Consider the following 14,120-nt stretch of genomic DNA (forward strand, 5'->3'; position numbering starts at 1 on the left):
ACCTGAAAGGTGGCAGCCTTAGTGGCATGTCAAATGTTTAATGGCAACACTCAGCACAATGAACCCTGGTACAAGCTTTGCATAGCGTATCATGGGCACAGCATCATGGGAAAAGACAATGCTGTATTTAAGAGCATAAGAGCTTTCTTCATAATGGGTTTTTGGGTAACAGATTTCATAGCTGTAGTTTATTTTAATAAATATTCTCCATTTTCATGTGGCAGAAAGTATAACATTTGATGATTTCAGAATATTGGTGCCGCTAGTCTATTCAAAGTGTTTAATAAATGTAATGAATGACATCCTGATGGTCTGAACTGCCCTGCACTGGATTTTGTAGAATTCCACCATTGTTCCAAATGATTTCCACCCCACTATTAAACTGACATTAAGTTAGTCACTTTTAGAGATCAATTTCATGGATCTAATTATGGGTCAATCAATACAGACATCATTATACCAGAAGTGAGTGGACTGCTCAACATACCTCAGATTGGGAAGCTTTCATCCCAGGCATATAAGAAACTCTATAATGTTCAATCGGCAATAAGACGCAATAACATTTGACCTCTTGTACAGACAGCCCCCAAATTTTAAAAAAATGGTTGCCAGAAGTTCACGATCTCATTAGCTAGATGCCCTGTAAACACTGGAGATGTGGGGCTTGCCCATTCACCCTATGCACAGACACTATACACATTTCAGATAGGGTTGCCAACTTTTTTGTGAATACCGGCCTGTTGAGGGAGTAGGAGGTGATGTCACATGGGGAAGGGGAAATGGGTGGACTGGGTGGGAAATGGACAAGTCATAGGCGACACTGTCCTTATAAGGGGGAATCCAGCAGCGGAGAGGGTCAGGGAAGGAAGGGCTTTATAGGGTATTACAAATTTACTGGCAATTTAATTCCCAGTAAATTTCTAATTCCAGCTACGGCCCTAGCTGGAGACTTACTGTCTGGGCAGGTGGCAACCCTTATTCCAGATAGAATTACACAATCTCAGGTACCTTCAACTGTGCCATTCCAGCGTTGTCTACTGTGCATTAAGGGCCCATAGGTGCATTCTATGCATATACCCCCCCCAACGTTTGAAAATCCCAGTGAGCCCTGTTGATGGTGGGTACAGCTGCCCATGCTCATCAGTCTACATAGCACCATTAGCCCACTGCCTGCTCGCTACCTGCGCCATTGGTCCTTTTATCTCTGCTCACAGCTGTGGCTGCCACCAATCCATCTCATGTTGAGGATGAACACAAGGCCATTTATTATCCCCCATCTCCCACACTGCTGGCTGCACACAGTCAAATCTGGTGATAACAACGACGACAGAGTTGAAGGGAAGTGCGGTCATGTATCAGGTGGGCCCCAAGAAGCCCAGTCCGTTACTCTTTTTTCCTATATATATATGAGCTACAGAGAGATCCTCTCTGCTCAATGTCTAAACTGAAATTAAGGCTGTACTTCCACAGGAAGTGGTCTTGTAGTTCTGCACAGTCCAGCTGAAAGGCCATTATTCAACAGCACCAATTAGAAGGTGGCCCTCCAGCTGTCCTTGAACAACTATCTTAATCAAAGACTGCAACTGGATAATAAAAAGAAAGCATATTCATATTTAATTGCAATTTTTTTGTAGTGACTGAGTTCCAAAAAATTTGAATTGAATTTGGCAATTGAAAAATTCAGCCTCCCTGTGAAAAATCAAGTTATGTGTCCCCTTTAAACCATTTCCCTTTTCTTTGTACTCTTTCCACTGCCCAACAAGCTTGTAATGAACTAATGCCCTAAACTTTGATCCACTGCAAAGCCATTAGGTGTTACGTAGGGGTTGCCGTGGTACCTGAGTATGTGCCGAAGACAGAGCGCAGAATTATCCGTCTCTGATTATGGCCAGGATTATTTTTAATAGCTCGATACCTGGGAGATCTCATTTCAGCGGAATTTGTATTCATTTTTAAAAAAAAACTAAATTAAAAGGTCACAGCCTGTACTTCAGGTTTTCCTGAGTTGCAGTTTTGCTCTAATCCTTCTCCCAGATTGAAACCATATGGGCAGTCTAGCCACATCCATACCCAAAATCCAATTCAACACCGCAAACGCTATAACTGGGAAAAGTCCTTGATGAAATGAACCGACTTCTGAGCTGATGTTGCTGGTTTTGCTATAAAATCAGGATAAACACTCTATTACAATAAGGGAAATGCTAGTAGCTGGTCTTTATTTACTCCTAGACCCATACACCAGGGCTGCGTTCCATAATTTGCTATATAAAATTCCCATCTGAAACACTTATTAAAACCAAACAATGGAGCTCCCTGTGGCTTATGGCAGACAGAAAAATGAAGGGAAAAATACACAGTGCTTCAGGTGAAAAGCAAGGTCGGCCCTTGCTAAATCCGTCAGCTATAAAAGAAACACTCAGTAATCTCGCAGAAAACTGACGGTTACCCAAGATAATAAAACAGGATCATCAGATCTTAAAAGGGGTAAAAGACCCTCTTTCCACAGAGGGGTTTTTCTTTTCCTTGTTTTCTTTAAGGATCAAAGGAAAATGTGAGAATGTAGCATATTGCACCTATGGAATATTCACCCTTGCTTGGTAGAAGCTACATGTCAGCATTCAGAATATTTGCCTTGGTCATTACATTTCCATGGAGAACAAACTGCACTTTCTGTATATGACTGCCAGTTGTGCCATCCGAATGACACTTGCACTTGTGAAGGTGTCCTTATTAGAGAGCTTGGGCACTGATGTTGGGGATCAGTTGGCATTCTAATTCATCCCACAGGTGTTCAGTTGGGTGTAGGTAAGGGTTCTGTGCAGGCCAGTAAGGTTCTTCTACTCCTATTTCTGCAAACCCATTCTGTATGAACTTCACATTGTGTATGGAGATGTTATTGTGCTGAAACAGGATGGGCCATTCAGAAGCACAAAATTGTCAAGAATATCATTGTACAGCTTTCAATGGAACCAGGAGCCCTAGCCCAAACAATGGAAAACAGCTCCAGTTATTTTGTCTCTACAAACATTACATTCATTCATGCAGGTAGTGTTTTCCAGGCATCAGGCAATCCCAGATCTATCTGTCAAACTCCCAGATATAGAAGTGCAATGTATCACTCTAGAAAACACATTTCCATTGCTCTAGAGTCCAAAGGCCACAAGCTTTAGACCGCTCCAGCCAACACTTGGCATTGTGCATGGTGATGTTAGACTTAGCTGCCCACATATAATAGTGGCACATATAATAACAACTCCATTTTCTCTACAAATACTCTCTTCCTGACCTTGCTTCCAAAGACAGTTTGTGTCTGGATAGTTTTGTCCTTAAATACTGTTAAGGTGCGCCAAGAGCCATTGGAGAAGATAAAGTGCCTATGGAGTGCATTTTCTAGGTCTAAGAATGAATAAATTCTGCTTGAGTTAAAGGCGCTATGTACTTCTCATTTATATTTTGTGCCACATGGAACCTGTGTAAGGGAAGACCAAACCTCAAGTTAAAGGCTTATTTATCAATTTTCAAATTGACTTTGAATGAGGTTTTTTTCAGTTCGAATAAACTGAATATTTTACTAAACGCAAAGGTTTACTTATTTATTAACAATTCGGAATACAACGGAATCCAAGCAAAAAAACTCAAATGCATCAAATTAGTCTTCTACCCTTCATTTTCAAAAAACCACAACAAATTTGCCTAGGACAACTACTACTGACTTCTACATTAAGGGGTATATTTATCACCACTTACTGTAGAAGTCAATAGTAGTGATGTTGCCAAGGGCAACCAATCAGCAACTAGATTTCAACAGTTAGAAAACCAAAGCAAAGCATCTGATTGGCTGCTATAAGCAAAATCATTGGGAATGTTTTACTCCACTTTTTACACAGCATAATAAATATACCCCTAAATTTTAGCTTTTAGATGCTGAAGTTTTACATTGTGATCTTTTGTGCTCAATAAATATCGAACATTTGAGTTTTAGAAACAATAATTTGAATTCATGAGTTTTAGTGCAAAAGAATTAGAATATTGGCAAAAATTTGAATTTGAGCATTGATAACTTACCCCCTTAAAGAAACAGACCCCCCCAGTCCAGGGCCAGGTAGGGGTGGATAATGCATGTTAGGCCCTTTTGAAGATTTTTTTTTGGTGGAGAACTGGCAGCATATAATTACTCCACTGCCCTTACAGTGAATAAAGAATATAGTGTAAATCAGGGATCCCCAACCACTGGCTCGAGGCAACATGTCGCTCCCCAATCCCTTTGATGTTGCTCTCAGTGGCCTCAAAGTAGGTTCTTATATTTTGAATTCCTGGCTTGGAGGTAAGTTTTGGTTGCATAAAACCCAGTGTAAAGCCAAACAGAGCCTTCTATAGGCTGCCAGGCCAAATAAGGGCTGTCAAATAGCCAATTATAGCTCTTATTTGGCACCCCCAGGTACAATTTCCATGCTTGTGTTGCTCCCCAACATTTTTTCCATTTGAATGTGACTCATGGGTATAAAAGGTTGGGATCCCTAGTGTAGAGCTATCCAAGTTGATCAAAATAAAGTATGTCCTGATGTATTGGTCAAGAATTATAGTAGATGAAGCACTTGATGGTGGGTCCTGCTGTTTTGGTGGGACCTAGTCAAAAGCCCCTTTTGCCTATTTATTAAAACAGCCCTGAGTGAGTCTGGTAGGACTGATATTATACTGAATTTCCAAAGCTGAATTTGCAAAGCAAGTCAAGACTGCTGTATTTATAATCAGTCATAAAAGTATCAAGGAAAACCACTTCTACTACTGGACATGAAGATAAACTCAACTACAAAACTAAAGTAAACTACTTAGCTTTTCCAAAACAACACTTCTTTATGCAACATAAACTGTTTTTACCCTTGTTATTTTAAGACTTTTTAAGGCTATTTTGTAAGATCCAGGGCAAATCCGTCACCCAACGTCTGCCCTGACATCAGTGATTCCTGTGTTTCGCTCTCGGTTTCCTTGCAAATAGAATGTTAAATTGGTCTCTTCCTGCAAATTTAAAGGAGCGGACGTCACTGCACCATGTGGTTTTAGGATTGTGTTGACCTAAAAGGGCGATTTTCTCCAAAAAAAAAAATTCTTTACATTAAAGTTATTTTAGCTAATGCACGTGAATTTTACCTGGTGATGTGAATGCAGTGCAAGAACCGCTAATGTTCACATCACACTGATGTTAAACACAAACCAAACCTGGGCGTTGCTCTATAAAGTCATCTGTTCCTACTTTAGTGCTTGGTACAGTACAGTATGTCTGGGAGCAAGGGAACATGGGTTTAACACCTGCCCTGAGGTTCCAAGGCTACCTTTTGGTGTTGTCCCTATTCACACAACTGATTTGCACCTAATGAATTAAATACTAATACACAGCTTTCATCATCACATAGAAAAATGATGCCATTCAAGCCCATATTGATTTGTGTGCTGGTTGCCAGTTTGAACACTAATTTGCATCAACAGCAGCAAACTGTACATAATTTGTGGGGTGCGCTATATTAGCAGATGAAATTATATTGTTGCTACACACAGACCCAGACAGGTAGTCTGTGGATTCTGGCAAATGCCAGAGGGGCTGCTGTAAGATTCCATAGACAGTCACTATTTATTGGGCTGGTCGGGGCTGTTTGGGCCTCTGTGTCCTAGAAATGCCAAGGTCTATTTTTATTCTCATTCCAGACCTGGACCTGGGCATATTTCCTTGCACCAACCAACTGTTGCTCCGTATCTTCTTCTTTAGCATTGATAAGAGCCCTGCAAATGATTGGTGCAGGGATTATAGTTTCCTATTCAGATGGCGGCAGGATGCTGACACAGGAGAAATATGACACATATAGCAAATGGAGATGGGTAGGGCTTAAACCAATTACCTCCATCTGACAAGTACCACATTAGTCTTGAGTCAACATCTTGCAAAACCCCTGTTTGTCATGGAAAATGTTTCCCCTATGTGCCCAGGACAGCCAACCACCAACAAATAATGCAGGTGGTGCAATGGGTGACAGACAAAAGCCTTGTGTATACAAGATCAAAAAACACCAAAGTTCAGCTAAACCAAAGCCCAACCTATAAAGTTGACCTGAGTGACCTTACAAATCTGGACAACTGAATGTGTCATGAATGTAGTGCATACCTAATAGAGATAGATGGATGATAGATGATAGATAGATAGATACTCTATTAATGAAGATAGATAGATATTATTATGAAGAACATCTAACAATAATAAACAAAAAGAATACCCTTTACCTTCTTGCTGTTTGTCAAGGTAACATCCTTCACTCCTGTATTTACATCCAAATCCTCAATGGGAAGTTTTCGAGCCTTAGCAGAATGAAGGAAGCACTGAGGGCATTGGCAGTTATCTCTCAGCCACACAAAGGGGTAGACACTTTGGCCTCCATCTTCCCAGTGCACACAAACAAAACGCTCCTTCTCCAGAGACTCCACATTGCGGATCATGACAAGAGGAGAAGCTGGCAGTTCTTCAGCAAGGAACCTTGCACTGTGCTGCCAACGGGTGAACTGAAGCAGAGATCTTGAAAGGAAATTTCTGCTCTTTTGAACCTGCAGAGGTGTTGTATGGCAGCGGACTTTAGCCTTCAGTAAATGTTTAGCGACAGTGCCCCACATGATGACGGGACTTCTTAAGGTATGCAAGTTCCTAGAAATCAACTGACAGAAACCTGAAAAGAGAAAGTGTGATACATCAGGCAATTATTTTATTGTTGGCCCTGTTTAGTGATATGAACACACTAATATTCTCATTTTCTACAGGTTCATTGTAGGACAATCTCAAATAAGATTTCACATGGACACACAAAGGACAACATACTATAGCCCTTCCATGTTCCTCCACACTAATAGGAAGGCATTGTGGCAGATGCAGGCTCCATTAGGTGGGCATCACCCTGAGAATGTAGTTCAGGAATCCCTGCCTCACAATGTCAAAATGTGATACAGGACTATTGTTCTCCATTCCAGTGCATAAGAATGGTAATCATTGTGGTCAAAATGCAAGAGCCATTAACAATATTTGGCCTATTATGCATGTGTTTAGAAAGATCATATGAAACAATACCTGTGAAGTGTGTCCATGGGTGCCCAACTGGCGCTCCATGGCAGGGAATTCATAATCAAATCGCACCAGGGAGGTCCCTATGTGCCCCCACATGGCAGTTTGATCACCTTTGCCATTAGTCAGAAAACAAAACTTGAGCACTAGAAAAAGCTTATCAGCGCATTGGCCCGTGTATGGGCACTAACAACGAGCCTGCCCCAGTGATGGCTTTAAATCGGGCAGATCTTGATTGGGCAGCTTTGATTTTTCATTGCATTGGGGACCGCATCAGCTCATTAATGCAGATCAGCTCATTCATTTGCAGATTAGTTATCATGGAGTCATTTTAGAGTAATTCAAAGGGCAGATACCTGTGTAACATGATCTCCGATTTACATATAAATAAACTTTCAGCTGTATGGAGCTCACCACCTCCATGACCAGTGGTTGGAATCTCAAAAAATATAATGGTAGATTGTCATGCCTAAAGCATGTTCTACTCAGCTCAAACTGCTGCATTCACAAGTAACTACTGGCTGAGTGTGTATAGAAATAACATGACAGATACCAACTTTAGAACATATATGTGTTTTCCTTACTATTCTTAGAACTGTAATTCCTGATAAAAATGTTGGTCCACAAAGAAAACCATAAATCCAAAAAGCCTGATGACGGTTGAATTTGATGGTAAGTGTGCAAATCGATTCTTCTGCCCTTCTCTGATATCACTGGTCCATGTAAATGATAACTACAATAAAATTATGGAGAAACTTCCTCAGCTGGTTTCTGTAGGTGATACCAAGCTTAAGGTTCCTCAAAGCCATACTGTAATTGCTGTTTTTATTTTTATTGCCCTAACCTAAGACTTCAGCAAATTCTTATATAGGTTCAAATATTGTTTCTTTCAGAAGTTCAGGTTTCCCTGAGAAACCAAATGGGTTATGACTGCTTATGCTAAGTCTGCATATTACATAATGACAGTCTCTTGCTAAATCTCTAGTGACAGCAATGGCATAACATGTCAGTTGTGCAATATACGTTATATAATCTCACAGACAGTTGTATAAGAAGGCTTTTCTTTACAACTGCAAGACTGAGACAGAAGGCAACTGTAACCAAAACAAATATAGGTCCCTACTGCTGAAGCCTGCAATGCAAGGCTCAAGAACTTGTTACACCAAGTGCCTAACAGGGACTCACATACCCCACATTCCACCACCCAAGTACTAATTACTGGATTTTCCCCCATAGTGTTCCTAAAAAGGGGTTAAAAAAAACAATACCTTTGCAGGTCTCTCTAAGTATACCACAAAACAGAATTCCCTTGTACAGGTATCGGACCCCTTATCCGGAAACCCGTTATCCAGAAAGCTCCGAATTACGGAATGCCCGTCTCCCATAGACTCCATTTTAATCAAATAATTCAGAATTTTAAAACGGATTTCCTTTTTCTATGTAGAAATAAAACAGAACCTTGTAATTGAATCCAACTAAGATATAATTAATCCTTATTGGGTGCAAAGCAATCCTATTGGGTTTAATTAATGTTTTATTGATTTGTTAGTAGACTTAAGGTACTGAGATCCAAATTACGGAAAAACCCCTTATCCGGAATACCCTTGGTCCCGAGCATTCTGGATAATGGGTCCTATACCTGTATTAATATGGTTATGCAAACATATGGGTTTAAGTTCTTCTACCCAGTAAGGGTTATTTTATTTATAGTACAGAATTCACCCAATCTGATGCAACTTTTTTTGCCGTGCAACAAATTTTTCTGCAGCGAATTTTCGCTGCAGTTTCGCAAAACAATTCGACATTGGCGAAACGCAGAAATTCACTGCAGATCCATGCCTGGCGACAAATATTCACTCATCACTATTCTTCAGCAGAGAAAATAGTCTTGCTGTTCTTCAGCAAGCACCCTTGTACTGTGCTGCCAAAGGGTGAAATGAAGCAGAGATCCCAAAGGGAAACTTTCTGCTCTTTTGAACCTGCAGAGGTGTTGTATGGCTGTGGACTTTAGCCTTCAGTAAATGTTTAGCGATAATGCTCCACATGATGACTGGACGTCTTTATGTACTCAAGTTCCTAGTAATAAATGTGCAATACATATGAGAGGTGGCACTATTATACTGTTCTTGATCAGAGTCCAATACCATTTCAGCTGTCCTCAATTGGCTGTTCGACCAAACACCTAAAAGCATTGGTTTTGGGCAGTTATCTGCTGCCATATTTGTAAGTGTTTAGGGTGCACCTTGAGAAGAAAAATCTGGTTGAGATATCCACCATGCCTGATGTTTCCCTATACAGTTCAGAAGCATATATGATTGGTGATGAGCTTAGCTCCACAACTAATTCAGTTAATGCTCAATAACAGTTCTAGATACAAAAGGAGCTCTGTTGCTATAATCCAATGTCAGACACACAAGAGCCTATGTACTGCCTATGTATTCATTTCTTTTTTGGCTTCTCATTAAACATCTAGGAATGGCACATTTTACCCAAACAAGAGGTGCTCCGGTAGCTCAGATGAATAGTCCTTATTCAAGGTTTTCAAGGCCTTCTCTGTTTTGGTTAACAGTGTTATGGAAAACTCTCCAGAAGGTCAAAGCTCAACTGTCTGAGTTGTGAGGAAAACAAATGATAACATGAAAAGCCTATGCTAACATTATGTTCGAGCACAGAATGTAATGTTCTGTTCTCTCACGTTCAACCCAACAGCAGAAAAGGGAATTGTGTTAAATTTGTGGTTGTGGTATAAATGTATTTTATTTGTAAATTGAATTCTACATTATTTTCCTGTTTGTGGAATCAATATGAATAACCACAAGCTGAACTGGTGGCTACAACACAGGAGCGTTTTTATTAGTGTTGGATACTAACATCAGCGGTGATGTTTCCCATGGCAACCAATCAGCAATTTGGTTTGAATGGTCACCTGCAAGTTTAACAACAAAAGCAAAGATCAACCAAAAATGTTGCTACGGGCAACATCATCTGTGATGTTTGTCTCCAATGTTAATAAATACACCCCACAATGTATTGATCACTGCTACTTGTAGTGAGCTGGTGATGCTAACTGTGATGCTAACTGCTAGGGATTGCTTGCCTTTCACTTGAATAAGAAGTACACCAAGTTAATGAGTTGATTTTGGTCCACAATATGATATGTCATTCAACAGACTATATTTACCAGCGTCTAAATGATTTCTGATAAAGTCCAGTTGGGAGGGCTCATTTTTATTGGCAGCCAGTATCTGCTCTCATAATTCCATGCAGAGAAACCATTCTGGTTAGGGTGAGGATGGATAAATGGCGCGAAAGAACCCTTCTCAAATGCAAGACATTCACTAAGAACCTTCCTCAAAGGTATTCACGTACCTCACGCTACAAACATTCTAAAAATCAATATAATATCATCCCTGGACCTAATATCTTTTTTTTTTTCAAAAAGCTCCTGGTGTCCAGTAGTCACCACTCACTTCTAAAATCCTGGACTAACTCACAAAGGATCACTTAAGAAATCAGTTTGAAAAAAATGGACTTCCAGTTCTGCCTCGTGAGTTGCACCTAGAAGTTATCAGGCATTATGGTTAATTATGTCATCTCCAGAAAATAGGTACATGTATCGGACCCCTTATCCGGAAACCCGTTATCCAGAAAGTTCCGAATTACGGAAAGCCTGTCTCCCATAGACTCCATTATAAGCAAATAATTCAGAATTTTAAAACTGATTTCCTTTTTCTATGTAGAAATAAAACTGTACCTTGTAATGGATCCCAATTAAGATATAAATAATCCTTATGGGATGCAAAACAATCCTATTGGGTTTAATTAATGTTTTATTGATTTTTTAGTAGACTTAAGGTATTGAGATCCAAATAACGGAAATACCCCTTATCCGGAATACCCTTGGTCCCGAGCATTCTGGATAATGGGTCCTATACCTGTACTTGTCGTTGATACTGTAGTGTTGGTATTACATTTAAATATTTCTTGGTAGATACACAGCCTTCCTTATGAAACCCATAGGCACAAGAGCTGAAGCAACTTGCACCACTTCACCACTTATGGCGCATCCATGAAGCACAAGTACTAGCAGTACAACATACAGAGTGCAAAAAACAGGCGTCTTGCCTCTTTTGAGTACTTTGAATGTTGACCCATGTTAAATAAATGATGCCAACAATCTTATTTAAGATAAGGGACTTATTTTTTAGTTTTCAAGTTTGCAAATTCGAGTTTGTTTTTCTTAATCGAATAAACTCGCATATTGAATGGTCACTTACTTATTAATAATGAAAAATTAGAGTTTTAGAATATGTCTTGACATTGCCTATGACAACTCCCATTGATGTCTATAGACACTGGCAAGCTTTTACATGACAAATTTTTACATTCGAGTTTTCAACCATATTTCGAATTCGAGTTTTTTAAGCGCAAAAAACTCAAATCATGGGAAAAAACGAACTCAACCATTGATAAATCACCCTTAAGTATGATATAGACAGTTAATATTTATTGGGCCTGTGGGTGGCTGCTTGGGCGTCTTTGTACTAGAATTGCCAGGGCCTGTTTGGAATCCCAGTCTGGACCTGGTATGCTCTCCAGTATAACCACTGATGGTCAGACCTCCTTTCCTGACCTGCAATTACTTACTATTCATGTAAATGGGAAATGTCAGGCATTGGCACAAACAGGTTGGAATTGCTCTAAACAATTTCTTGATCTCCAGTGATCCCCTCCTAAAAGTGCCAGTGTCCGCCACAGGCAGTGAATTTTCCATTCATATGAATGGAGAGCAGATGCAGATGCCCATATTTTTTTTCTAAGAGCAGCATATTAGTTATGCAATGGGCTAAAATTGTTTGACATGTGCCCAACCTGACCCAGCCCACTGCTTTCTTTTATATACCCCTGCCTGCCCCTTCTCTGACATCATCGAAAAGGGGGCAGGGCCAGTGTGAGTTTATAAAGGAGCAGGGGCCTGTCAGTTACAAGTAAGGGACCTCTTATCCAAAATGATTAAAACATTTATTAAACCCAATAGGATTGTTTTGCCTCCAGTTTGGATTAATTATATCTTAGTTGGTATCAAGTACATGGTTTTATTATTATAATACATTTTTTTAAATTATTTGATTAAAATGGAGTCTATGGAAGATGGCCTTCCCCTAATTCGGAGCTTTCTGGATAATGAGTTTCCGGATCACGGATCCCATACCTGAAGTAGGGTTAGAACATTGCTAGAGAGATTGAAGAGTGGCTAAACTGGTGGAAAATATGGCCTGCCATCCCCTGCGACCCCTAGAGCAGCACATTAGTGATGCAATGGGCAAAAATGATTTGATCTGTGTTCAACCTTAACCAGCCCTAAGCCACCTGAGCCGGCCTGCTGTGCAGATTTATATACCTGCATCCGCCCCCTTCCCTGACATCATTGAAAAGGGGCAGGGCAAGTATATAAATGCGCACCTGCCCATCAGTAGTTGTGTTAGAACTGTGCAGAATGGTTGGTGGAGAATATGGCCTACCACCTGCCACAATCTGTCTCTGGGGCAAATAGGCAGCCCAAACCTGCCTGACCTGCGGCACTACAGCACATTGGTCAAAATGCTCTGCATGCCATAGTTATTTCATTCTTTAGGTGTATAAAGGGCTAGAAATGACAACTAACCCCTGCTCATCTCTACTTATAATTTAATATTCTCATTATCTGCTATCTGCTGTACTGAATGGGGCCCACTGCCCTGCCCAGCTGCCTCCACTGCAGGAAAGGATCTTTATATTCAGCCTTGCTCCCCAACCCCCACCCTCCCCCTTACTTTACAGCAATAGAGTTGGACTAAAAAGAAAGTGAGGGGTGTAAGAGCCCAGTACCTGGAGAAGAGAGGGTTCTGGTTCTGTGTGACTCCCATAGGCTCTGAGGAGCACAGGTCCTCCCTGCAGAGCAGCAGTAATGTGCAGAGCAGCAGTAATGTGCAGAGCAGCTGACACCCAGAAAGTGGGTGAAAGGTCCCAGCTGCTGATGTCACGCATCTGAGCTCCCTGTGAGCTCCCTGCAGCCGCTCTCAGACACAGGTTTATTGCTGCTGCTGCTCTCATTGCCATTGGTTTAATCACAGGGACAGGCTTATGTGGGTGGCTTTAGAATATCCCCTTACACCCGGTGCCCCTAGGGCAGGTGAGTCCACCTATCAGCAGCAGCCAAACACAAAGCTCTCAGCAGGTTCAGCTTCCTCCCCTCCCCACTTTCCCTGGGCTCCTCCTGTTACCAGCTTGTTGTCTTATTCATTCTCTGGTACCAGTCACTGATTTAGTGCCGATAGCGTCTCTCTAATCCTCCCTCATGACTCTCCTCCCCCTCCCGCTGCCTAATTTATCAGGTGGACCGGATGCATCTCATCTCTGTTAAAGGAAAACTATACCCCCAAACAGTGTAGGTGTCACGCTCAGTATCCCAAAACTCAGAACAACAGCCAAGGTCCCGGTCTGAGCTCACTCTTCCGCCTATAACAACCACCTTTCACTTCGGGAGGAGCCCTCCGCTACTCGGGTGCTGCCAGGACTTAATGTGAGAGGACCAGGGCAGATGTTCTGAGCAGGCTAGGGAACTTAGCGTTATGCAGAATATTGGGGAGAAGAGACGAAGTGATAAGAACGAGGTCAACCAAACGGGCAGCGAAGTGCAAAATCAGATTCCGGAACCGTAGTCAAAAACAGGCAGAGGGTCAGTACAGGCAGCAATCAGGAAGGTCAGAGTCAGGCAAGGGTCAAAACACGAATTTAGAATCAGAATCAAGCAATAGCGGGAACTAGGAGGCAAAACCGAAGTTGGGCATTGAAAACAAACACAAGCGCCTTTAAATATTTGAAATTCGCGCCTTGCGCGATGACGTCATGCGGCACGCCGGTTTTTAAAGGAAGCGCGCGCACTTCCGCGTTCCACTGCTCCAGGACGCACGCATCGGCGCGCACGACGAGGCGGGCGTCCCCGCTGCCCCGCTGGACCACCAGGTATTCTTACAGTAGGTCT

The 14,120-nt window shown here is 41.4% G+C and overlaps 1 protein-coding gene across 1 annotated transcript in view; it reads right to left on the reverse strand.

Annotated features, from left to right (window-relative positions):
- The window catches only part of bbox1 (butyrobetaine (gamma), 2-oxoglutarate dioxygenase (gamma-butyrobetaine hydroxylase) 1), a 48,783-nt gene extending 35,764 nt beyond the window's left edge, over nt 1-13,019 (reverse strand). Inside the window, 2 exon segments of the mRNA NM_001127102.1 lie at nt 6,271-6,707; nt 12,965-13,019. Coding sequence (NP_001120574.1) covers nt 6,271-6,654 — 384 coding nt within the window. The 5' untranslated portion in view covers nt 6,655-6,707; nt 12,965-13,019.
- Between the last annotated feature and the right edge of the window lie 1,101 nt (nt 13,020-14,120).

Source organism: Xenopus tropicalis, chromosome 4 (assembly GCF_000004195.4).
Source record: "Xenopus tropicalis strain Nigerian chromosome 4, UCB_Xtro_10.0, whole genome shotgun sequence".
NCBI lineage: Eukaryota > Metazoa > Chordata > Amphibia > Anura > Pipidae > Xenopus > Xenopus tropicalis.